Below are 26,829 nucleotides of genomic sequence, written 5' to 3'. Positions count from 1 at the left end.
AGGCTGCTGATGACACATCAACGTTGTATTTGCGTTGCGCAATGGGTCCCCCCTCCCCCACGCGGGGTGCCCGACCCCGTGCGCCCGGTGACGAACGGCGGCAGCTGGCAGTGACGTCACAGAGGGGGTGGGAGGTAGAACAATTACGTCACGCCCCGTGACCAACAGCCGCAGCTGGGAGCGACGTCACGACCCGCCTGGGGGTAGGGGGGCGGGGTGAATGACGTCACGCCCCGGGGGCCACCCTCCGACCCGCGCGTGACTACCCCCCCCTCTCCCCACGCGCCCTCCACGTGACCTCGCACCCACCAATGGCAACGCCGCCACGCGAATAAGCACGCAGCAACATCGGTGTTTTGCTTATACAGACTACGATATCCCAACCGCCCGACCTATCCGCTGTACGTAATCCAATAGTTCTGGGGGGGGTGGTGGGGGGTTGCGTTACCTATACTGGCTAGGGAATTCAAACGGTGGGCGGGGCTACCTCGGGCACCGCCCCCTCCCGTTGCTTGTCCGCGATGGGGAATTCAAACGCGGCGTCACTCACTCGACTGTCATGGCCTCCGCGAGCAGGGTGGACAAGGTGGGAGCCGCGCCTCGTGTACCAGCTACGACTGCTGCTGCTGTTGTTGTTGTCGTCGTCATTGTTGTTGTTATTCCTCGGTGTCTTTGTTAATGAACACGTCTGTGGTGATGTGTATGTCGAGTGTTGACGGCCCGCGCTGGCTTGCTTGCTTGTGTGTTGGAATGTGATCGAGTGTGTGGGTGACAAACATCGCCACTTGGGGAGACAAAGGCGGTCGTGCGTGATTGCTGGCCACGCACGACCCTCGTGTACCGTGCCGGTCTTCGTAGCACTGGCCCCCACCAGTCTGTCAATAGGGGAGACCCACGCCTCTGTGACCTCAAAGTGCACCTAGCCTGGCACAGACGCCATTGTGACGTCACCGCCACTTAGTGGCGAATGGCTGCTGTTGTTGTTGTGTGTCTTAGACTCAAATGATGATTACCTGGTGCGGTGTGTAGCTAAACGCCGCCACTTGGGGAGACAAAGGTGGCCGGGCGTGGTTGTTGCCCCCCCCCACCCCCTCGTAGGTGCTCGCGAACAGCACCTGCCCCCCCAAACAGTCTGTTAGAGGCGACACTGGGATTGGGGGGGGGGCTGATCTTTGTGTAAGAGGAGAGTTGTCACTGCCCATGTTTACATCCGTATCGATGAGTACGCGGGCCTTGCTCGGCTCGCTGCTATTCATGTTAAACATAACGATGGTAATCTTGACTTTGAGGCTTTAGTGACTGCAGGAATCCATTCTCTCTTTGGTTCTTTCGGTAAAGTCACATAGGTCACGTAGGTGACTTTATCGGTGACTTTACCGAAAGAATCAAAGAGTACATAGAGATAAAGTACAGCAATATGTATGGTATACTTCCCTCTGCTGCCCACAGTGTAGACTCCACAGCCTTTAATATTAAAGTATTAATAATTATTCAATTTTAATATCCCTATCTTCTATAATTTAAGAAAATTATAAGTTTTAATCATCTATATCGCACTGTAAAGCACGGTTGCAGTTGATCAATATTTCTAAATATTAAATCAAACAAATGTATTGAATTAAAAATTCATGTATTTTATTTTAAATGGATCTCATTTGCTATTAAATTGGCGTTATTTCATATCAGGATACAACCAACCTGCTGAGAGAGATACTTCATTAAATGTTATTGCTGCACAACTGTCATATCAAAAACATTTAAGCGCCTGTTATTATATATGTTTCCTATTAAGGTAGAATATTAATAGATCACGACGTTTCGATCGCAACACAACCAACCGTCATCAGGTGAGATCGATACTGCTTTAACACGACCACAGACCTAACCGATTAGGCTATTGGATCGCAGCACATTGGCTAACGTTAATGATTTGAAGCTTTCGTGACGGCAAGGATTCATACTCTTAGGTTTTTTCGGTAAAGTCACGTAGGTAAAAAAATAAAATTAAAATTAATAAAAGTAATAATAAAAATAAAATAATAAATCACGACGTTTCGGAGGCAACAAGTCTCCGTCATCAGGTGGGACCGTCACAGCTAAATTTACCTTGAGACAGTAAATCTTGAGACAGTAAATCTGGCTGTGACGGTCCCACCTGATGACGGAGACTTGTGTTGCCTCCGAAACGTCGTGATTTATTATTTTATTTCTATTATTTTATTAATTTTATTTTTTTACCTACGTGACTTTACCGAAAAAAACCTAAGAGTATAACGTTAAAGAGATGAGAAACGTCGACTGCGCCAATTGTGTGGACGTAACGGGGCCTCTGGGGTACCGATGGATGAAATCGCGTCGATTGATCGGTTTCCTGGTAGTACGGTCCGGTGGTATTGCATTTTACGTGACAATATTCATTTTCGTGGCAACATACATCGACGTCAATCGGGTTGGCTCCATTCACGATTGATCGATATCACTCGATTAATTAATACGTTTATTGATTGTTTGTTTTATTATGGTACTGTATGTTAATCTGGCTCAAATGATCAGTCCATTATCGATTTAACTCTGGCTCGGTCAATTCATCAGGTCCTATAATTGATCGATTATGCAAGCTGCTTGCGTCAGTTAATACGGCTTGGCCGATTATTCGTAATTATAGCTGATGCAATGCATTATCGATTCCATTTAAAGCATTTTAGATCAATCGATCACCTCATCACCCACTTGGCAAGATGATAGCTCAACTGGCCCGACTTGGGAATCAAAGCCTGCGGCTGATTTTTTTTTGCAAATCTGTTGTATAGTACACAGTTTAGATGCACTGTACATATACGTTATAGTTTAATTTCGTCTAATGGTAAGTTTATTTTGAAATCGCTGTTCGAACACTTGATAGTTGGACCGTCGCGAGATCCATTCTCAGTCCACTTGGCCTATCATCTCGTTGGGGCCGTTACAATTAAGTACCGTTTTGTGGAAAGTCAACAGCAGACTTATGGTGAGCACAGGCTTTGGCATGGAAATGCAGAATTTCCACCACTGGACTTTATGCACCATTGGAGATGAGTGTTGCCTCATTGCTCTTTAGAGCAGAGGGACACTTTGACTTGTGCAGGGTTTCATTCATAATTCTGTAGACATTTACACCACAGATTGAATCCAATGTGCGTGCATTAAGTTGCACATTTGTAAACAGTCAAAACGTTGAGCCCATCTTGTGTTGATTTGGCAAATTCCAAAGATGTTACCCAATGTCTGCCACGTGCACTAATAGTAATAGTTTATGGCTTAGCTAGCTTGGCGTGTTTACATCACAAAGTGATGAGTCTAACCTTTCCACATGCCACTTTTGGATTGGACTTTGTTGGATTGTAGGTTTCACACCTTTTAAACACCATTTTCTCAACTGAAGAAAGCAAAGGCTCGTGCCACTGCTAGCAGAGCTGCCTCCAGTAGAGGGAAGTCGAAAGGGTATCTCGAGAGTGTTATTTGGCATGCTCTCTTACATTGTCAAGGCGTCTTGAAAGAGATGGGAGTACCCACCAGACGCGACCTGTCGATCGATTAACTGTGGTATCCCTATTTATATGCTGTTGGTTGGACAGACGCCCGGGGGGATTTGAGAAACTTCTCTATTATTACACATGTCACACTGGGAGATCAAAACGGCTATCTAAGAATCGCCAGTCCCAATGTACTAACTAATAATGCTAGTAAGTAATATTCATTTTAAAGAGTTACTCAACAATGTCCACGATTTGAATATCACAGTCTGATATGGTTTATTGTTAATCTCCCTTTTTGTATACAGTAAAATATTAAGTTGTATAATTTACATGATAAATATTTAACCCGTGTCATACCACAGGAAGTGGCTTCAATGATGTAATTTATGGGAAAAGAAAAAGGAACGGGAAAGGGGCACGGCTGAGTAGCAGGAACAAATGAGTGCCAGGCAGGGAAGGGAAGATGGGGGGGGGGAGAAGGAATGACTGGGCCAAGAAGTTGTGGATGAGAGGGTGATAGCAGGTGAGGGAAGAGAGTGAGAGAGAATGAAGGAGCAATCACGAGTGAGCTGCATGGCGTGTGTGTTTTCAAAGGGGGTAGGGAGAATGGAGGGATGCAGAGTGGGGTTGGCCATACCTAAATAAATCACGTGATTTATGGAAGTTTTGAGCTGATTTAGATAGCTAGGTACATACCTGTTTCTTTTGATGACATTCCTGAATTATTCATGCACATACCTGGAGGTCGGCACTTTGGAGGTGCAGATGGTGGTGGACTGAACAGATTCTATTCCAATAATTGCAATACAGCAAGTAGGATTCTTACGATGGATATTTTGTGCATTCTCTCCTTTGACCTAGTTTTGTTTTCACAACTCCAGTTGCTTTCCAAATTCCAACTTACCAAGAATTTAGCTAAGCTTATCAATTCATGACACTCATGAAAAGGTCTTGAGACTCAGTGAGGCGTTACTGATTAAATATTGGATTATTTTAGTACCCTTAAAATAAGCTACGTGTTATTCGTGACCATGAGTGCAATAACATATGCTTTGCTTCTCTTTGCTGTGCTGTTGCTGAAACAGTCTTTTCTGAGGTAATGTTTTGGCTTTGTAAACAGTGACATGAACTGATTTTGAAACCGCTTTCTCGTATGGTCTTAGTAAGTGGGGAAAAGCAGGAAAGTGGTTTGACACTGGGAGCTAATTTCGAAGCTGTTGGAAGCTGTGGACATTTCTCAACAAAAGCTATAGGAAATTTTAGTAGATTAACCACTGAGCTTTCTAGATAAGCGTTTTCCAGCAACATTTTAGCAAAGCTTCTCTTGAGTCTCATGAGCTCATGTGGCCCATTAAACTATTACTTGTGGGCTGCCTAGGATTTTAAGCAAGAGTCCTCCACAAACACTGGAAATAATCTGTCAGATTGGGGGAGGGTATCGTATAAGTAGTTTGCCTGATATTATGCGTGAATGTTATTGCTGCCTGTGCCATTCCAAATGCATAAAACAATGAAAAAAACTTGCCATAGTTACCTGTTCATTACATATTTTGAAGCATTCCTTGAATTGTTGACATTTTCCATGTTTTTCAAGTGGACCTCTGGCAGCACTGCTATGCATTCTTTACTTTTTTCTTTTAAGGCAGTAAGTGTTATTGATGAATGTGTTGACTTTTTTGTCATTTCATTTATGGGTTAGGTGAAGCAGTCACACCCGGCTTCTTGCCACAGGGCCTTTAGCGGCTTTATAATGTTTTCCTGGCACTATAAGGTAATTGTCACAGTACTTGCTGATTTATAAACATCAATGTACATTTTGATTTAAAGCTTTCGTGACTGCAGGGATTCATATTTTTGGTTCTTTCGGTAAAGTTACGTAGATGGGAAATAATAAAATAATATAAATATAAAACAATAAAAATTGGATTGGATTTCACACCTGATGATGATTGCTTGTGTTGCAGTCGAAACGTCGTGAGAATTTTTATTGTTTTATATTAATATTATTTTATTATTTCCCTTCTACGTGACTTTACCGAAAGAACCAAGAATATCAATGTACACACTGACTATTGTGTGAGTACGAGGACACCCAGGAATTTTTATCATCACTTGTACAAGTTGATGTATCTGTGTAGAGGCTTTATGAATGTATATGCCATGACTTCCACTCTTGGTGGGTCATTGGAGTGGTTTAATAAGTGGCAATATGCTTGAGGTTCACGCTGTTGTAATGAATTGGCCTTCTTTCAAAAAATTCCCATGCATATGGTGTATTTTGGAAAACATACAAAATTAAACGTGTAATATTGGTCACTGTTCATGATTAATTAGACTATTGCTCCGTTTCAAATTGTCTCAGCTGGTGTATGCCATTGATTTGTTAACTTGTTTGTGGCACAATAGATCTGTGCAAACAATAAATTAATAATATATGAGACGTGCCTCTACCATGAAAATGTGCAATTACCACTCAAGACTCACCTGAGGTTTGCCTATAGAGACAAGTGCTATCTTAATGTCACATGTGCAGGGAGACATTGCCACTATTGCCATGAGCAGAATTGATAGATAATTTCATCACAATTCAGTATTTAGAACGAGAAAACCTACGTATTTAAGCTTGGTAAAATGTCAATACATAACTTAATGATTATTATTAATTAATTGAGTTGTGTTAGGTCTTAAGTGCGAATAATGCAAGCTGTATGTTTTACAATTTTATATATAAAACACACTAATATAATTATTGTATCTCTGCAAAAATAAATCTAGATTACGTGGGTGTACAAGTCTGGAATGGAATGACTCATTTTTCATTGTCTTCTGATTGAGTGGAGAACACTGCCAATTTAGGACAAACTGTTATTGCGTAGATTGTTGTGGCAATGTATTTTAATTTAAGAATACCATTTGATTATCCTGGCTGCCACTGGATACCCACCTTACAGTTGGAAGGTTTTGAATTTAAATCCCTATTGGAGCTCACTTCATCCCATTATCTCTCGGGGGTTTATAAAATGCGTATCACTTGATGCCAAGTGTTCACTCCACATTTCTGTGAACAGAGAAACAGTGACCAAGGCTGGCACAGCACATTAGGCCAAGTGAAAATAGTGGAAAAGGGGTTTGCCGAGGACAGGTTTAGATATCAATTGCCAATATAATACTCCCTCACCCTGTGTATGTATGTATGTTGACTTATTTGCACCGTACGTAGCCACACGTGCTAATCGGAGTGTTCTGGCATGTTGACAGGTGGTGTATGAGAAGGACGGTGTGTTCGTCCACACCTGCACCAAAAAGAACAATGACCAGGATTCGCTCATCCCTGGCATCCTTCGGCTCATTGAGAAGCCCAGCAACAGCCAGGGGCGTCCCGGTGCGCCTGGTTTCCAGGTACTATTGACCCGAGGGCCGTCAAGGGATGGTTTTCGTGATCGTACATCTACTTGCTGCCACCTGTTTTACCCCTCTTATCTCGCTGCACTTTCTTACTCATACCTCCCTTAGTTAAGCAGACCAAAAACCTGCTTGTTGAATCCCTCGGTCAACCTGTGGTGAATGAAAGGGTGTTCTTTTCCGATGCTGACCTCTCTATCTGGTATTCTCTCCCCCTGCTCATCCACACTCACTGTTGGCAATTTTCCTTGTTTAAGTCACAGCTCCAATTCTTCTCCTTTTCTTCCACCTGTGACTGATCAAATCTTCCTCTTTTCTTCAGCCTGTGACTGATTGCATATTTCAATCATTCCACTCTCTCAGCCATTTCCATCTCATACAATCACTTCCCCTGCCCAATGCGTGTTCCTCATGTATTGTATAATGGCAACCAGATAATAAAAAGAAATGAAAATGAATTGCAAATATACTGCATAGATACCACCTACGATGTATTCAAATTGTCTTCATCACTCTGCAGTGAATAACATCGCAACATATAAGTTGCTATGTCTGAGCCTAGTGAATCTAAAGCACTTCTATAGTATTAAAACTAGTTTTATTTTACATGGTTAAAACGTCTCACCTTTTCATGGTGTGGTAATCTTCATAAGTGGACAATGCAGGTATCCCTGACTGCGGTGAAGTGCAAGCCACTTGGGCAATGCTCACCAACGCAAACTTTTGCAGGGAGAACAAATTGAATCCATCTGGCAAACCCCAGACGCCATCGAGAGGCTTTGAAAACTCAACACGTGGTAGTCAACGTGTCCGTTGCGTTTCACATGCCCTACAGAAGAAGATTCTCATAGAGACACATGAGGTGTTAGGACAAACCAGTGAATATAATCGGGCTGTGGACTTTCCAATGGAGATTCTGGTTATAGCGAGACTGCATTTTTCTGTATGTTGCCGTGTTACAGACAAGCCGGCGTGCACGCATGTATATTATCTGCATTTTAGTTGTTGTCTTATGTAATTGCTCATACTGTGAATAACTAATTTTCTGTGTTAGTCGTTAATATTCTTAAAAAACGTTTCTTGCAGACCTTCCTACCCATCGTTTTAGTCAGTATTTTCCATTGTGTGTCCCTACTGTTGTAAAGCATATTGATATGTTGTTGCATGTAGATTGCATGTATAATAAAATTGTATTATAGTTTTATTTATTTTGTTGTTTCTGATAATTTTGATTCTACATTTCATACCAATGGCTGTGGGTCATCAGTCGAAGGGAATAGTATTTAGTTTTCTTCAACGTAATTCACTACTTGCCACTCCGACGTCGTGATTACCCACTACTCTCCTGCTGCAGAAAATGCTTCCACTTTGTTGCCTAAAGCTTCTTCAGTGTCATTCGTTGTGTTGAAATGTTTTGCTGGTGTTGGGGAATATGTTTATTGGAAGCGCGTTTTGATCTTATTTGCCCAGGGCACCGATGCCTTCATAGACTGGGTGCCTGTGGATGAAAACGGAGACCAATTGCATTTGCTCTGCCCGAAGAAGGTATGCGTCTTTCTTCCATTAACCCATATAGCCCTGCTAACGGCTGAATAGGTCACGTATTGTACCTCACACACACACTCAAAATTTGTCTCCGAAATAAAGAGTTGCTTTAGGGAAGCTATGTGTTACAATTCTATTTTATGTTGCCTTGCCTTTTTAAAATGTTTTACACAGGGAGATCATTGTGCTTTATACATCCTCCTGCAGTTGGAGTGAACAGCTAATAAACAACAATATGAAATTACACCGGCACTATGGTTATGATTTGTGAGGGCTCCATTTAGGATTTCTTTGTAGCAGACGTGATGCTATAATTTTAATGTTGTGCAATCGGTGAGATTGTCATTGGCCTTACTCTTCTACCCATCTGTGTTCAGCTCGTGTTTGTGCTTGTAATATTTGGCATGACTCCCAGCAATTTCTGTCCTGCATGTTATGCCTTTGCCAAGGGCTGCCAGTGACTCTTAAGGTGGTAAAAAAAAATTTGTTTCTGCAGTGCGGACATAAAAGGTCAGTTAACAGAAGAACTATGCAAAATATAATCCAAATGTAAACTGAGCAGTTTAAGATAACACACATTTTTTTGCATATTTGTTTTGGTTGCGCTGCCAATTGTAATGAAAGCTGTGCAACCTCTTGCATTTTCTGCACAACATTAATTTAATTAAGCCTCACTTTAATTGACATCCCAGTTGCCGGCTTAATTTAGGTTGTATGTCAGATGTGGAAATCGGTTGACGTTAACAGCGCTGGCAAATCATTAATAAATAATTAAATCGCCTGTGGCTAGCCACATCTCAAAATTAGCAAACACAGCAGGAATAAAATAATAAAAAATACTTTTTTTTTAAACACGCTTTAATGAAATGTACTGTCCGAGTTTCCCCTCCCCCTGCCCCCTTCCCCCATCGCCCCTCCCCTCCTTCCACATCTCCTGCCCCTGGGCGTGGCTCCCCGAGGCTTGCCGTGACGTAAGGGACCCCGTGGTGATTTACAGCCAACGTCAGTTGAGCGTGGATAATTAGAGCCGTAAACGTGTACAATTAGAGCCGTAAAAGAGATTACTTAAAATTATATATTTTTAATTTTTAATGATAGAATATAGTCTTGTCATCAGTATGACACACCTATACCAAGTTTGCAGTCGATACGACATTGGGAATACGGTTGAAATTGAGTTACAAGATTTTAGGATAGGACAACACACAGAGTAAGTTAAATAAAAGCGTGTAAAATGTTTAAAAATATATATTTAGGATTTTTTTATGATAGAATATAGTCTTGTCATCAGTATGACAGGTATTTCAAGTTTGCAGTCGATAGCACATTGAGAAGTGTGTAAAAATGTAGTTACAAGATTTGTTTTGAGGCTACAACAGATGGAGTGAGTTAAATAAAAGCGTGTAAAAACAGTCTTTGTTATACCGTAGGTGGCACTACTTTCAAATTACTCAAATGTGCATTGAAACAGTACTTGTTCTGCCCCCACATTAGTACTTTTATTCACATTTTGATCTTTTATAGCTAAAGTTCTATCTTGAAAACACTTTTGGGATCTTGTTTCTAAAAGCATTTTTTCAGGTTGGCAAATAATGACAGTGTTCCCCTTATATAATTGGTACAAGACACACTGAACAAAATGGCAATGCCTGCATGGGCAAAGACAAGTCACACGTGGCTACTATTAATAATGATACGTTTTACAAAATGGAGAAAAATACCTCTACAACGAGTGTATTTAAGAGCTGCGCGTCACTCCAGCTTGTCTTCAGGCACACTCAAACCATGTTTTGGAATGTGAAGATTGAGTGTAAATGCCAAACGCTCCAACAACAATACGAATGCAGCAACATATTAAATAACTTAAGATTAGCAGAAGACCTGGGCTCGTGACACTGAAACTTTGTAGTAAGCTCCTGACGACCGTTGCTCCTAGGGCTGATAAACCTGGACATCGCGCTCATGTTACTTTATTTCCTGTTTTATTTAGTTACATTATTCACCTTCCTCTCGCTCTTCCCTCTTCTGCTTCCTCGTTAATCTGCTGCTCCTAATCATTGCCCCCCTACTCTAGCAGGGCAGCGAGCCCCCATTCGAGGGTGTATTGTTCTGGGTTTGACACATTTTCTGAATTTGTATCTTCCTCTGCGATGTCCACATTCTGGGTTCTTGAAAAAAAATAATCAGGATAAACGTCCCAAGCTATTACTACAACTCTCTTGTTTTCTAAGTGTGATGTGCTGTATTGCATGTAGAGTGCTTAAAATAGATAATTACCATGGAGATCCTGGCACTTGTCATCGGAATGCATAATTTCAACAATTGGCTCAAAGGTGCCAAACGAGATAAGCGTTGCTCCCCCTCCCACTCAATATGAGCAGGAAGACACTTTCACTTTGAATAACCATGCACATTTTATCAAGTGAAACTCACTCTTTAGTGAACCATTTAGTCACTTGCAATGGCATGTGTCATGGTGTTGCATTTGTCTAAAGTTTGGTAAAAAAAAATGTCCGGGCTGTAGAGCTGCCAACGTTGAAAGGAAAGAACTGTGCTGATGTTTGCCTCGGAAAACAAAGCACGTGTCGTGTTACCTTCATAGTTGAAAGAGCAAACCGAAGCTAAGTTTGTGCGATATGGGAAAGAAAACAAACAGAAGTCAATCACCAAAAATGAAACACCAAAGTGGTGTTCTGCCAAAATAGATATGAGGTGATCCTTTTCTCCAGTTGACAGCCTTAAACCAGTGGTAGGAGCCAGTTCATAGGACAACTGTTGTTGATTTCCCCAAACGTGGTACTAATTTTATACTAATTTTATTGATCCTAAATTCATGAATCGCCACCACTGACTCCGATTTAAACTCGCAACCTAATTGTTTATTCTATGCTTTCAGCACTTTGCCTCCTGTATGGATAATTTTAAACCCAAATAATGTTACGCATAACTGATTTTATTACAAGATTGGCCTGTTTTTTATCTCATGTTTCTCCAATGTGGGCTGAGGTAAAACAAAAAAACATGGCAGCACAGAGAATTCACCAAATACATGTAGAATGCTCTCTCACACCTAAACAGTTTAACATTATTGAAGTTACAATGATTGAGTGGCACTAGCCAACGCTGGAAAGTCACCCAGTAACCAAGTAGCCACATTCCAAGGCTTCACCCGTGCACACCATGTGCGGGCCCGCGGGGGAGATGTGTGACCCCCCCTCCCGTTTTTGCCTGCACTTGATTTTGCCAGGACTCAAATGCGGTTGTGGACTGGAAGCAGCAGCCCACGGGGGCAGCAGCAGCGGGAGCTTCGGTGTCGGGGCGCCCTGTCCGAGCAGACGACGTGGATCCAGGATACGAGCCAGACTGGGCCGTGGTGCACACCGTGGGCTACAAGAAGAGAGTCGGCTCTGAGAGAGAGGGTAACGACATCGCACAACTCCAAATGTAACTTATTGGGGGTGGCTGGATTTCTCTGTGTTACAAATGTTCCTTTGTTAGAGCACTGAGCCAGCATTATCTAGAACCGAGGTTGATTTCCTCATCTCTCATCTTAAATTAGGCCATCTTCTGATGGGCTCAGAGCCTGACTTCTAATCTACGTTTCGTTCCTGACCTAAGAAGAAGGATGTTTTTCCCCAGACTCGGGACCATATATGGCAGTGTTCTTCACTGCAAGGCCCGCGGGCGCTGGCTGATGTGCGGCCCCCAACAATACACAAATGTGAAAGCACTCCTTGCAGGCGATATGGCGGCCCTCACACTGATGTCTTATGGGTAAAAGTGGGCCCCCCTCTAAAAATGAGTGAACAACACCGATATAGATACGGGGTTTAGCGACGCCCCATGCTCAACCGAGTGGGGAAAACAACTTTTTGTTTATTTATGAATCTGATTCTCAAGTGATTAAAGTTTGGTATGTGCTTGGACACTTGATCACACACAAATAGATGTAGTTTCATTTAAAATATTCCAGCTCTAAGAAATGGTGTGCCTTTTGTTGGATGGTGACATGGCCCAACAGACGCATACTCACCCCTTGCTCGCTAAAGTTTATGGTTCGTATCCAGCAACCGCCCTGGTTATTGTTTTGGGTGTATTCGCTGTATATATACGTCGTCTACTTCAGAGTGGAATTTAAAGATCCTGTGTTGTAATTTACAACAGTAGGTCAATTGTACCAGCACCATGGTCCAAACGTGATAAGTTAAAAAAGAAATCCACATTAAATTCGGATTATGCAGAGTAATCATCGCCCACTACTGCAAAAACTTCTGCAGGAACCTCCTGAAAAAAAAGTATAATAATATAATTGTTGGTTTAAGGGGAGGCTTACTAAAGTACTGTGGATGTATCATTGGTGGAATGATTGCTGTATAATTATGAATAAGTATTTAAAAAAAAATCGTGTAACATCAGCAAGGTGCCAGCACTTCTATTGCCCTGTACTCAAATTCCCTCCTTCTGTTTGGGATGAGACGACGTTTTCAAGAGTATTGAGTTGATGCTTTTAGTGTGGGTTCCAATGGCTAGTATAGTCCACTGCATACATGTATCACATAATTTGGCCTTCACCTCTTTTTGTGCTAAATGTCCATGTGTCACTCAAGACACCCTGTGATCTATACTCTAAAACAGCTAAAGACGCAAGTTGTATCGGTTTTGGTGAATGCCATATTGGAGAGACGACATAACTAGTTAACATGTGTTCTTTTTTAGATATAATGGATATTTATTCACATTGTGCTTGAAATTTTAGTTGCACATTTGGGACACAATGTTGGTGGTAATGAACAGCAAACATTGAATGTTTGTGTCTATGTAATAAACATTCTGTGTCACCATAGCCTGGTTTCAGGTTCTCACAATTGTTAATGCTTTTTTAAATTTTTTATTGGGGGGAAATTGCTATTGCTATCAGCCAGTATCATATTATAGAAATGTGTCAGAATTTTCCACTGGCTAACGCTGCATTTGAGAACGGCAAACTCATTTGGTGGTGCTGTGGTAAGCGTTGATGCACGCTGACCTTGTTTGTATTTGCACTGGCCATCAACGTTTACCTAAGAGGAGAGCGCAATAAATATTCGAGCTCGCTAATTTAACGGACAAAGCCAGTATTTATCGGCATATTAATTTGCATGATACCAAATATGTGGGCATAGATGTACTCGTGGCATAGATAATGACACGTATTATTGTTTAAACGTTTTAGCGGAGACACAAACTGCTATTCATTCCCGTTACAGGAATTGTATTTGGAGGAATTAGATACTTGCCATCATTAGCTTATGTTGCAAAATCAAATTTCCAAAATATTTATGCAGTCTTACATCCCCCTGTGTGTCAGGTCTTGAGTGTCGAAAATTAAGTAAAACAGTTTCTGCAAGTTAAATTCTAATTGTATACAGTGTATGTATTGTATGTATATTGAACCTCTTACCATGGTAATCAGAGATGCGGGGGACGGACAACAAATTATGAACACAAAAAGCAGTTCTAAAGAATTCTGTTTTCAGTCAAATATTTAACAGTGTAGCAGGACAGCGGGCTGTGATAACACACCACGTTCGCGAAGCATTTGCAGGGACTTAAGGTACCACGTCGGTCAAGCTGACTCGGTGGCACACATTTTGCTGGTCTTTCATTTCCTTATTCTGTTTTGGTTTGTAGAAACGGGGGTGTCCTTCCAGTCCAATGCGCGCAAGAGCAAGTGGGCATTTGCCTTCAGCCTGTCTGATCTCAAGTCAATCAGGAAGAACAAGCCGGGCCTCGGCTGGTCCTACCTCATCTTTATCATCCGCGACGGCACCTCCTTCCCGGCCCTGCACTTCCACCAGGGGGGCAGCAAAGCACTCCTCACTGCACTGAGTCGCTACGTCTCGCTCACCCGGTCAGTTAAGATGGAAGAGGAACGTTGACATGTGCGCACAAAAACAAAGATCCCCAGTATAGCCTGTAACAGACTGTTGGGGCAAGGGCTGATTGGAGCACCAATTAAGGCCTACACGGCACACAAGGGTGGCCAGCACCACGCCTGGCCGCCTTGGTCTCCACAGTGGCGATGTTTTCACACCGCACCAGGTATTCTTTTAAGGCTGAGTCAACCTATGGGCGGCCCAGGACCGATTAAAATTATTGTCACTGGTGTTGGCCGTGAGCGAGAATCGAACTCAGGTGGCCGGCTTCTTAGCGGGCTCATAGCGCAGCACGCTAACCGCTGCACTACCGCTCCCCACAGCACGCACGCACGCACGTGCACCCACAAGACACTGAAGTTGTCTGGTTGTTGTGCAGGTCCCCGCTCGACTCGAGGCTCACGCTGGTGCACTGCCACGACACGCGCGCGCTCTCCCAGTCGATGGACGAGCTGCAACTCTTTGACGACGGAGCGCCGCACTTTGTGTCGGTACGTACCACGCCGACTGCCAGGCGCCTTTAACGAACGCCACTGCACAGTACGTGGGGCGTGGGGCGACTGCTTAAAGTTTATCTATAGTGTTACGAGTATGACACGGGCACAGCATTTGACATCTGCAGACAGCTTGACTTAGTCTTCAACGTGCCAGTGCACCAAATTTATAATGCAACTGCTGAAGACCATCATTAGCAGGAAGTGTTACTACCTAGGCCACATTGCCCGAAACGACCACAAATACCAGCTATTAAAGCAAATTCTTGAAGGAAAAATCGAAGGGAAAAAACGACCAGGACGGCCAAAAACGACATGGCTCAGTAACATCAAAACATGGCTACAATTAACAACAGCACAAACTCTACACGCTGTGCTAGACCGGGACCAATATCATCGTGAAGTCGCACACGCCGTTAGGCAGCACTAAAAAAGAGAAGAAACTTGAAAGTGAAATTGTCTTCATACTCTAAAATTCAGTGGGGTGATAGTTATCTCTGGCCCTTAGCTAATTGTAGATATCTTCTTGGTTCTTACCGTAAAGTCACGTAAAAGGGAAATAATAAAATAAAAAAAATAGAACAGCGTCTGAATGTCTTTCTGACAGACCTGTTCTTCACCTGAGGACGGCTGCTTGCGTTGTGGCCGAAACGTCGTGAGAATTGTATTTTATTATGTTTTATTTTTATTATTTCCCTTTTACGTGACTTTACCGAAAGAACCAAGAAGATGAATCCCTGCAGTCACGAAAGCTTTAAGTCGAAATTTAATTGTAGATATTTCACGTTTCTGCAGGGGAGGCCATTTTTATCAAAGAATAACCATTTTGACCTTCTACAGCACTATTCATGACCTACCCAAGTGCACTCCAGCTGCAGCCTCACCCAGTCAGATAAAATAACACTTGTTTTATTCAATACGGAAAAATCAAACTGAGTCTCAGTGATTTTATTCAGGAGGGTCCTCCACTGCTTTGGCATGAATGGTGATTTCATTTTTAAGTGGTGTATTTCATGTTGGAGGAAACCTAGAGTACAGAGACAAAACCTATGCTTAGGAAGAGATAACATTTATAAGAAAATTACTTTGCTTTGGTAGTTGCAGTACTGCCTTTTGGCCATGTGACCGTCCAATAAGTTGACAGCCAAATGAGTTGGAATTCTTGCAGGACGGAATGTCTCAATGAACATCATAATCTAAATTTCGTTCCTCCAAAAATGATAACGTTCGCTCAAAAGCATGCGAACACCAGCATTATCTGCTGAACTGCAGTCCTCAAAATCATCTGGTGATAGTTTAGTTGTCTCCAGTAGACTATTTTGTTGAGCCATAGTTAGCTTTTCTTGGATGCCAAGTTGGCACTCTCTCCAAAGCTGCAATGTCATATTTGACAGCAATAAATGGTGCTGTACAGTGAAGCTTTGATCATTGAAAATGCCTCAAGCCATACATTATTTTTTTTACTCAATCTTGCATCGAGTACTGATTTATTTGGGGATTTTATTTTGGATAAAGTACAATGCAAAAAAAGCCAAGGCAGTGTTTCCCTCCTCTAATGAGCATGGGGCAGTAACTCTCTCCGTTTACGACTGCAATCCAATGGTGTACATTTTTGTTAGATTTGCATTAAGTGGTCAACCACATAATATTTTTAGCTGAGTTCATCCATGACCAAGATATGAACTCACAACATTTCATTGTGAACTCACTGGCTCAGACCACATCACCACACAGTTGGCTATAGCGACGTCACAAATCTGACTTTTCAGAGCTGTAAGCTGATAAAATGCCGGTGCTTTTGTTCATCGCCGCCCTTGCAGAAGTTCATCAAGGACCCGTACACAACGACGCTGGGCAGCTTCTCCAAGGTGACCAACTTCCTGCGGGAATCACTGGCGCAGCCGCACGAAGCGCCGCGCCACCGCCCCCCCAACGAGATCGCGGACCTCCTCAACGAGTCCATCCCTGGCCTCAACATCAACCAGCAGGAGGAGCCAGGATTCGAGCTCATCACCTGTGTGAGTGCAACTCGCGCGCACACAAACGTAAGCGGGGCGGCACGGTGTAAAGAAACATGAGCAAATGTCTTGACATCAGCACGTGTGGTCTTAAGGTCTGACTTTTAGCACCAATGCTATTACACAAATGCGTACCTAAGTCTGACTAGGCCAAAGACATGTTCATGTAATTTCATGCTGCATTGTGTGCGTCATCTGCGAAGCTGAAGTTAATGTATTGCCTTGCTTAATGGAGCATTAGGCAGTACTCATCTTTGCTGATGGTCCTAAACCAGTGCTGAAATTCCTCATTCCTTGAATAGGGCCCAGTCTTTCCATGTATTCCAACGTTGCTGTTGGTGTCATGGCATGAGGCAAAAGAACGCCATTCAATAATTGATGATAGAAATAGAATTATGTTAGAAAATGTCTGAATAGTGACACATCCCCAAGGCCCCAGGGCACTTATGCTAAATTCTCACCACGAGCAGTGAAATGTCCCATGAATTCAAAGAATCGCCCCTGGAGGATATGTACCCTTTAAAGAGTGTTGCAAGGCCATTCAACCTAAGATAAAATACTGTTTAGAACTCGCATTGGCCAAATGTATGTAAAAAAATCTAATTTCCTTGCTGCAGCCATCATTTCATCAATCAACCCAATGTAATCATGAATTCATTGTCCCAGTGATATTGCCTGAGCGTGCCATGGCCATTACGAGCTTCTGGACTCCATCCAGCCACCTCAGATGCCGGCGTTGTTGATGCAGTCTTCCTTTTCCGGAACCTTTATTAATCTGACTTGCTGCACGGTTGCGCATTCAGACCGAACTGGGCCCCAGGCCAAATGTGCAGCGACGGGAGCCGGTGAGCACGGAGGAGTGGGAGCGCTACATGGACCCTGAAGGGAGAGTGCGTGACGTGGACAAACTGAAGGCTGCCATCTGCCAAGGGGTAACGATAATATTTTGTTTGACCAAAATACTCTTACCTCCTCGGCTACAGACGCTGACTCGTAACAGAAATATAATATATCGTAAGTAACATGTTGCGCAATGGACCTTCTTCAGTGTTTTTTTGCATCTTTCCATGGTAAATAAGTGGCTGTTTGGAGTCTTTTTTTAGTTTTTTAGGGATTGGGATTTTAGGACGGTTACTTTTTTTCTGCCTGTTCTTCCACATTGGCCAGGTGTCTTTAAAGAAACGGCATTATCCACATTTTAGCCGAGGACTCTCGCGAGTTTCCTCCACTGGAGGCCCCTCTGCCAAGAGTGGCATCTGCAAGCAAATTCATGGCTGCTCCTTTTTGCCTTTTTACCTTTTTTGAATTTTCATGTTGGAATAAACCAGAGTGCCCTGAGAAAAACGTCACAAATGTGTGTCTCCCGCTATACACCATGGCATTCTTGGCTAGCGGGTGAAATTATTATAGCCTATATTCTTGGTTCTTTCGGTAAAGTCACGTAAATGGAAAAAGAATAATCAAATTTTTTTATTTTATTTTATTATTTTTATTGAAAATAATAAAAATGTACGTGACTTTACCAAAAGAACCAAGAATATTAATTCCTGCAATCACGAAAGTTTTAAGTCAAAATTTGATTATCGCCTAGTTGTGGGTTAATATTGTGGCTGAAGTATTATCTCGCAAGCCACACCCCTCTCTGTCTCGTTTCTGCTCCTCCCTCAAGACCCCCACCTCTTCTCCATGGCCCATCCTCCCCTCCATCCCTAGGTACCCCAGTAATTACCGTACCCACTAACCTCCCTCCCCATACCGATCTCTATTCTCACCATACCATACCACCATCGTACCACTTATAACCCTTGTAAAGCACCTATAAGATTAAATCTATGTTTGGCAGTTGTCACACTAAAGCAATGTTAATACACTTCGGCCAGTCATACACCAGTAATATCACTAGAGGGGGCATTACTTGAAAGTTGCCTTGTCATGCGAGAAAAAAAACGTTTTTCTCCATAAAACAAAGCTTCAAGCTCACTTGATACAAAATAATATAAATGTTGTATTTTGGATGCGTCTTCATGTAATTAATTGAACGGCCTGTTGCTGGTGTTATTTGTAGGGTCTGGCGCACTCGCTGCGGAAGGAGGTTTGGAAATTCGTGCTCGGATACTACCCTTGGACAAGCACGACAGAGGAGAGAAAAGCCGTCGTGAAGAAGAAAGCGTGCGTGCTAGCCAATTCGGCACTCGCAACACACGACCACAAACTGTGTGATCGGGGGCAGCAGAGGCAGCGCTGGAGAAAAATAAGAGCTCTGCATCGGTTACATAAATGATCCAGCGTCACAGTATTATGCCCTCTCGTGTGATTGATAGCAGACAAAACCATTAAAGTACTGAGGCTGTGCACTCATGGCTCTGAGCCATTGGTGAAAACTCCATTCTCCTCTGGTGGTTTTCCACAGGATACCAGCGAGTAACTGCCCCACAATGCTGATGTTTATTTTCCTGACGCCAGATTGATGTGGGGCTTAGACCCCCCCTAACCAGGATCTGAATGTGAAACCTGCCGATAGCAAGTCACGTAGTATGACCACTGCACCTCCCAGCTGGTTGGTCAACAGAAAATCTTGAGAACATTTGGTAGATAGTGGAATTAATCAATTTAAGTGGGTTCTATAAAGATAAGAACTGCCAATAATTTTAGTGCATTAATGGTCTACTGACTGTTGACACCACTGGAATTGGCATTATCAAAAACCTCTTCTTTGAGTTCATTAAACATGGTTCTGATGCATAGAAAGCTACATGTTACAGGAGCCCATTGCTTAAAACCTAATCGACAGATGCAAGTGCAAAACACATCCTCCTGTGATGAGGTGAAATGTTGTTGCTGTATAGTGGTAGCCAGTGCAATGTCCTTTTAAAAAAAAAGATATCAGAAGTGGCTCAGTTATACATTTACAGTCAGTTCTGATATCCAATAACACCTTGGAAAAAGAGTGAAAGTTAAAACTAAATGCATTTAAATAGCAAAAGAAATGTAGGCCTAATCTAGGCAAGGAGGACACTCAAGGTAGATGTTAGAGCACAACATTGTTTTTTTTTATGACCTTTGGTAGCCTTGGACATTATTTGGTTGATACCCTGATTTGTTTAAGTAATGCAGCTCGTTACTGATAGTGGTAAGCTGTACTGTGAGCTGCAATAACTTGATTACTGTTTACCCAGTTATATGCTGACCACAACAGATTAGAGACCGTATGCATTCTCTTAGCTGTTAGGAGGGGACAATCAATGTTTTGATGTAGATAATTTCGCTGAATTGTTTTTAAGAGTATTTGTTTCACTGTGCATAGGGATGAGTATTTCCGCATGAAGCTTCAGTGGAAATCTGTGAGCGAAGAACAAGAAAAGAGGAATTCGAACCTGCGCGATTACAAGAACTTAATCGGTACCAACTTTTATGCTTTGTGTAGTTTTGGTGTAGAGTGCATAGTGACCCACTTCATAAATCTGACTTCATATGTGGGGTTAGTAGATTACACAGCGTTTATCCCGTATGTGATATACTCACCTATATGGTGTTGTGCTAGCTTGTAGAAAGCAGAACCTATCTGCATTTTTCATACCTTTGTGTGTTTCTCGAAGTATTGCCATGTTTTCAGAAAAACACCCATTTGATAGATTGACCATCATTGTGTATGCATTCTAACGCCTTGGCCTCACTTGAGTTTCAAAATTAGTTTTCAGGCGGGTCCTGTATTTGGATGTTTGACCATTTTTTGTTAGAACACTTTTGCCATTTTTAAGACCACTTTCGCCTATGGAAGGAAACTGGAGTACATTGAGATAAACCATGTCATGATACACCTACTTGCTGTACTGCCACATCATTGTCACCATCCATCATTTATGATTTATGTAGAACCTCACACCCGCGTGACAGGTCTCCAGATCTCAACTTGCAGCCCAGTGGGTTTGGGAGGTTCACAAATCCACACGGTCCACAAACAAATGCCTCCAATGCATTGGATTACAGGTGTGCTCCAATATGCCTGGCGCATTTAAGATACGGAGCTTTAATTATAAAAAGCTGCAGGTTAAGAGTGCTCCTCTTACAGTGCCAAGGCTGCTGCAAGTGTCTTTCAAGGGACATTGCTTGCTTATTTTTTTTTTGCTGTGATCATAACCAGCATGAATTAGTGTGTTCAAGATTGTATTTATACTAAATGTACTGCTAAATTCTTAACTCAAAGTTGCTGTTGGTAAAAGGTACATAATTAAAAAAACAATACGCTTTGGTGTTTTGTTGCTGGCTTTGCAAAACAAGGTGGCCCATCTGTAATAGCAAACGAGTGCATGTTTGCTCACAGTGCAATACAAGTCTACAGTTTTGCAGCAATGCATAAACAGAGTTAACGGTGAAAGGGAAGCTTTGATGGTCCTTGGCAGTGCAAGTGACATCTGTGGAGGCACCTCTGGCTTTAATACAATGCTTGTTACGTTGTATGCATTGGGGTATGAATTGCACTTTGTGCATCGATATTAGCACAGGTGTACCGCCTGTGGTTCGGTGTTTGACGCTTCACTGCATGTGTTTGCTGATGATGTGACGGGGTGGTGTCTCACCTCTGCCCCCGTTATATTTTTTTGTTCGTCGTTTACAGAGAAGGACGTTAACAGGACAGACCGCACCAACAAGTTCTATGAGGGCTCGAACAACCCAGGGCTCACCCTGCTCAATGACATCCTGATGACTTACTGCATGTACGACTTTGATCTGGGTAAGCATAAAGTCTCTGTCGGCTGCATGGGGAATCTTTGCCTTGTGTTTTGGGAGTTTTGGCCTCGTGTTTAGCGCACTGTGCTAAGATAACAGCAACCGCTCTTTCAATGTGCATATGTGGTAAATGGTATCTGAATCTGTCTTTTTCTCCCCGTGTCAATTCAAAGGTGGCTGAATGTGGTGCTGTCCATCCTACTCCTTCTCGTGCTGTCTTGGCTTTAGGTGACAGTTCTTGATGACAGTTCTTTGGTGCTTCAATCTATAAGTTTTAATGGAAATCTTTGTCATTACCCCATGTGTGTGACTGCAGGATACGTTCAGGGCATGAGTGATCTGCTCTCCCCCATCCTGTACGTGCAGGAAAATGAAGTAGATGCCTTTTGGTGCTTTGTAGGTTACATGGATCAAGTGGTGAGTAATGCATTCAGGCCCAAGGTAACAACATACGCATTCCAATGCACCAGCTTATCCCTTGGGGGCAAGGCCTAGTGTGATTAAACCAAAGTATGACATCAACCTTGATTAAATATGTGAGTAGTGCTTGCCGGTCGTAATTGAGAGCTCCTCCAATGAAGCCGACAGAATGCCGACCCCCTTGATTGTTGATGCGTGATTTGTCGTGGCACAGCACCACAACTTCGAGGAGAGCCAGCAGGGAATGAAAACTCAACTCGTGCAGCTCTGTCAGCTCCTGCATTTGCTTGACCCAAGCTTCTGTGATTACCTCGGTAAGAGACCAATGATCTCACTTGCATTGCACTAATCCTGCATACAAAATTAACTAGATAAGAGACGACTCCGATGGAAGGGGAGTATACTCTTAGTTCTTTCGGTAAAGTCACGTAGGTAAAAAATGAAATAAAAATTAATAAATATAAAACAATAAAATCACGACGTTTCGGAGGCAACACAAGTCTCCGTCATCAGGTGGGACCGTCACAGCCAGATTTGCTGCATCAAGTGAGGGAGGGATTCAAGATGCAAGCTCTTAAATACCAGTTAAGGGGGGAGGAGAGGGGGGAGGAGCTTATCAGAATGTGGTAAAGCGATGGGTATTACCTTGTTATCGCGGCATCTCTTGAGGAAGGCCAGTGTCTCGAGAAGCTGTGACTTCTTGTCTCGTTGTCTGTTAAAAATTCTAACAGATAGGTGAAATTCCTCCCCGTAAGAGGGTATTAATTCTAGATTTGAAGCTTTCGTGACTGCAAAGGGGGATCTTTTACAAAATACCATATATCTACTAACTAACTAGATTTTGCTCTGAAGTAGAAAACTCGACCCATGTTTATCTTAATTTTGTAAATTCATTTTTTAAAGATAAACATTTCATGTTCCAGGTGTTTTTACATCGATAGAACTTTGGTTTTTTTTTATCGCAGAAACGCACGACTCTGGAAACCTGTACTTTTGCTTCCGTTGGTTGCTCATTCGCTTCAAGCGAGAGTTCTCCTTCCAAGATATCCTGCGCCTCTGGGAGGTAAGACAGCCACACACATTCATAGCGGTGACGCGGTGGCAAGATGTCAACTACCTCTTCTGCAATACAGGAGGTTGTGGGTTCCGTCCCGACCCTGACGCTTGCATATTTGGAGTTTGCATATTCTCCCTGTGACCATGCGGGTTTTTATTCGGCTCCTCTGGTTTTTCCCCTCTACATTTAGAAACATACGTTGAGAGTATTTGGCTGCTATCAATTTCCACATGAAATGCCACAAAATTGAGCTATTTTTTTTTGCCAGGTCACTTCTGAAAAAGAACTGGTAAAATAAAATAATAATTTAGTTTTGTAGTTTTTTTCATTTATACCAATAGGAAGCCAGTGAAGAGCGTGACTGTTTGTACGCAGATTTCTGATGAGTTGTGATTTGTGACAGCTTGCTTGCACAATTGCAAGTGTGAAGGTTCAGATTCCTGTCAGGGTTTGGACTGTTTATCATGACATTGGGGTTGATACAATTTGGTACCGTTTTGTAGGAAATCAAACGGCGATTTTCCTGGAGAGAAAATTATCCTTGCCATGAGAATGTGGACAATCAATTGCAACTAAAATTGTGCCGTTTGTTTTACACGTCATCACAACGCATCTCGTTCCCTAAGCATCCATAAAAGAAAAAAACTCCAACATTTATTGTTTGTTCTGGGAGAAAATTGTACTTGACTTTGACATGCAGATCTCAAATCTGTTCACAGTCGTATAGACACGGGGGCATTAGATTTGTAAGACAAGCGCTCGCTTTTGTAGTTTGGCTTCGGGGCCGTGTTGTTGAGATGATACTCATGTCCCCGTGTATCCTCTGTGTGCGTGCGTGTTGCAGGTGATGTGGACCGGCCTGCCGTGCCAAAACTTCCACCTGCTGCTCTGCTGTGCAATTCTCGACATTGAGAGGCAGCACATGATGGATGCCAAGTGCGGCTTCAACGAGATCCTCAAGGTAGAGGCCCGTCTGTGCTTGACCTCTCACTGCACTTTGATCTAAGGGCAGTATGGCTTTCTCTTTCCATAGCTCAGACATACTTTCTTCAACTGTAGATATTATCAAAATGATATGCCATGTGTATTATTAGGATGATTATTACATTTTGGCTGTAAGTTTCCTTTATTTTTTTAACTGCCCCATTGTGAGTTAAGTGCTCTAGTCATACTGTTTAACACGCATATCCTTCTCTACTCGGGCATATACCACAGCGCACATGAGTAATGTTACTCTACACAGCTCAGCATAATAATGTCGGGCTCCATATTTACTTTGCGGTTAATATTGCACCATTTGATATGGGCACCGGTGATTATGTTTCCGAAACCGTGCAGAGGTGGTGGTGGTGAATGCTGCTCAATGTGGATGTCTTGCCGTGTTGCAGCATGTGAACGAGCTGTCTATGAAGCTGGACGTGGAGGAGATTCTAAAGAGGGGGCAGGCAATATACCTGCAGCTGAGCCAGTGCAAAGTGAGTGGCATCACTGCCTATGACCATCCCTCTTCCCCCACCCCTTACCAAAAAAAACAAGAATCCATACAACTATTTTTTCCCAGTCATGCTTGTATACCACTGTTCTGAACAGGATCTAGACATAAGGTTGCATGTAGATGCCATGTAAATCCTAATTGTATACTTATGGTAGATGAGGTGTTTTAAAAGTCGGTGTGATCAATGGTGGAGTTGTCACAGCCACTGCTATGGAATTTAGGTGATTGCCTTCTTGTGCATTATATATTGTCTGACTTGGTAACCTGCTTGTACACCTAAATATAGACCCACTGACCTTGCTAAAACTACCTAATGTCCCTATGAGCCTGGTTTTGCCACTAAAACCGGATAATGCAGCTGATAGCGATAAAATGTCACGATACATAACTTGTCACACTGTAATAACATAACAAACTGCCACAGCAGGTGATACCACATGCACACACGCTGTCTAAGCAAGCTATATCACAAAGGGCCCTATCATGTGGCATTAAACACCTTGTGCACACATTTGCTTATTTGGCATTGTCCAGAATAACCAAAATGTTGATTCTCTGCGATAACTTCACTTGCAGTTGCATTTTACAAATATCCTTGTCTGTTTACATACGAGTACATTCGTCACTATATCTCTTGAATGTTTACGGACCTTAATCTGTAATAATACTATGATCAGTCTGAAAAGTATCTGCCCAAGCCAATATACACTGCAAGGAATGTTATAATTTAACTTTGAATACGTTGGTACAATATTTTCGACTTCTCATGTGACACATTTGTTTTTGCTCTGATTTCTATTTGCTTCATTGCTGAACTTTATTAATTAGTTTTGCTTTGCAATTTTGTTGACCGAGGTCATGCTCGATAAACGAGACGCTTCCTGCCACCTTGAGTTTTTTCACCTCGTTAACCAAACCAAACTGGAAACTTAAACCAGGCCTCAACTTCACCCCACTGCCCCCCCCTGTCACACGGTGCACAGGAGCTTCCGCGCTCCATCCTGGAGATTCTGGGCATGGGCGAGGAGACTGTGGGTGCCGGCACGCCCGAGTCGGACAGCAACAGTAGCAGCAGCAGCACCAGCAGCGGTGGTGGCGGCGGTGGCAGCAGCAGCAGCCACAGCAGCGGCGGCGGCAGCAGCCCGTCGGGGGTGGGAGAGAGCCACAGCCCTGCTCGAGGCTCGCGTGCCGAGAGCTCCTCCGTGGCCAGCATGGCCGACAGCAGCATAGAGATCGTGCAGGACGACGAGGGTGGGAATTGAGCCACCGCAGGCGGGCGGGAGGTAGCGTGGGGCTCTTGGCGGCGCTGACTCGGCGAAGGCAACCCCCTCTACTCGGCACCACACACACGGTCACCGACCTTGTCTGTAAACTTAAACTGAGACCTAAATCGAACCTTAGCTATAATCCTAGCACTAAATCCAAACCGTAGCTCTAACCCTAGTCCTAAATGAATACCCTCGATTTTGTTATTCCAGCTGATACACAAAACATTAGCTGTTGTCCTAGCCCAAATCCCAGACCATTATCCTAATTCCAAACCCTTAGCTTTAATCCCAACTTTTGCCAAATCACATTGGTCTAACCCTAAGCTCTAAGGCCACATTCTTAGCTCTTACCCTAGCCATGAACTGAGCCCGAGTTCTAACATTAACTCTGTCCAACACTAACACTATTATAGGGTAGGCGTTAACCACTTTTTTTTTTACTGAGGACCGCTTAAATCTACTTACAATGTCAGAGATGAGAAACGCATTTTTACATTTGTAATTGTAAATCAGGAATATGGCACCTATTCTCAAAGGGAGAACGAGGAATCAAGGCTTGTTTATTTTTAACAGCACATTTATTGCATTGCAGCAGCGCATGCCAATTGAGTATGGACACCTTTCGTTAGGCCATGGCGATACGAGACCACTTTGACTTGAAACTCGGTTGCAGGACACTGGGCTACAACGCGTTTGTTTTTTTAATAGTTATTGAGTTTATATTTAAGTGTCTAAACCAATCAGCCTGCTGGAAAAACGAAGGGAGACAATGTGATATCCCTATATTTAGTAATGGCGATAGATTACAATAGATTAAATTGGCAGGTGGCCATTGTTTTTTGTTTTTGTCTTCAAACCAAATTGTCAAATGATAAACTGATTGAGTCGGGTCGCTTCAAATGTCGCAAACTATTTACCCTGCAATCACTGAACATTACAACACAAAATGCCTTATTTGTAATTGGCTGGGATGGC

The 26,829-nt window shown here is 42.8% G+C and overlaps 1 protein-coding gene across 1 annotated transcript; it reads left to right on the top strand.

Moving 5' to 3' along the window:
• Nucleotides 1-512: 512 nt before the first annotated feature.
• Nucleotides 513-26,663, top strand: LOC144720226 (TBC1 domain family member 15-like). Its single transcript, XM_078596764.1, has 17 exons — nucleotides 513-586; nucleotides 6,771-6,911; nucleotides 8,385-8,459; nucleotides 11,707-11,878; nucleotides 14,130-14,349; nucleotides 14,754-14,865; nucleotides 16,689-16,886; nucleotides 17,690-17,818; nucleotides 18,952-19,055; nucleotides 20,191-20,285; nucleotides 21,502-21,618; nucleotides 21,931-22,031; nucleotides 22,249-22,348; nucleotides 23,000-23,097; nucleotides 23,936-24,052; nucleotides 24,480-24,566; nucleotides 25,570-26,663. Exons 1-17 carry the CDS (start codon nucleotides 560-562, stop codon nucleotides 25,846-25,848), a joined length of 2,172 nt encoding a protein of 723 aa, XP_078452890.1. The 5' UTR covers nucleotides 513-559; the 3' UTR covers nucleotides 25,849-26,663.
• Nucleotides 26,664-26,829: the final 166 nt, after the last annotated feature.

This window comes from Lampetra planeri, chromosome 8 (genome assembly GCF_965212315.1).
Source record: "Lampetra planeri chromosome 8, kcLamPlan1.2.h2, whole genome shotgun sequence".
Taxonomy (NCBI): Eukaryota; Metazoa; Chordata; class Hyperoartia; order Petromyzontiformes; family Petromyzontidae; genus Lampetra; species Lampetra planeri.
The sequence above is the reverse complement of the archived record's forward strand: the minus strand, read 5'-3'. Positions and strand labels throughout refer to the sequence as shown.

Coding starts and splice junctions, on each gene's coding strand:
- LOC144720226 (XM_078596764.1), top strand. CDS start 560: ATGGCCTCCGCGAGCAGGGTGGACAAG. Junction 17,819..18,951: donor AGGCTGCCATCTGCCAAGGG/GTAACGATAATA, acceptor TGTTATTTGTAG/GGTCTGGCGCACTCGCTGCG. Junction 20,286..21,501: donor CGATTACAAGAACTTAATCG/GTACCAACTTTT, acceptor CGTCGTTTACAG/AGAAGGACGTTAACAGGACA.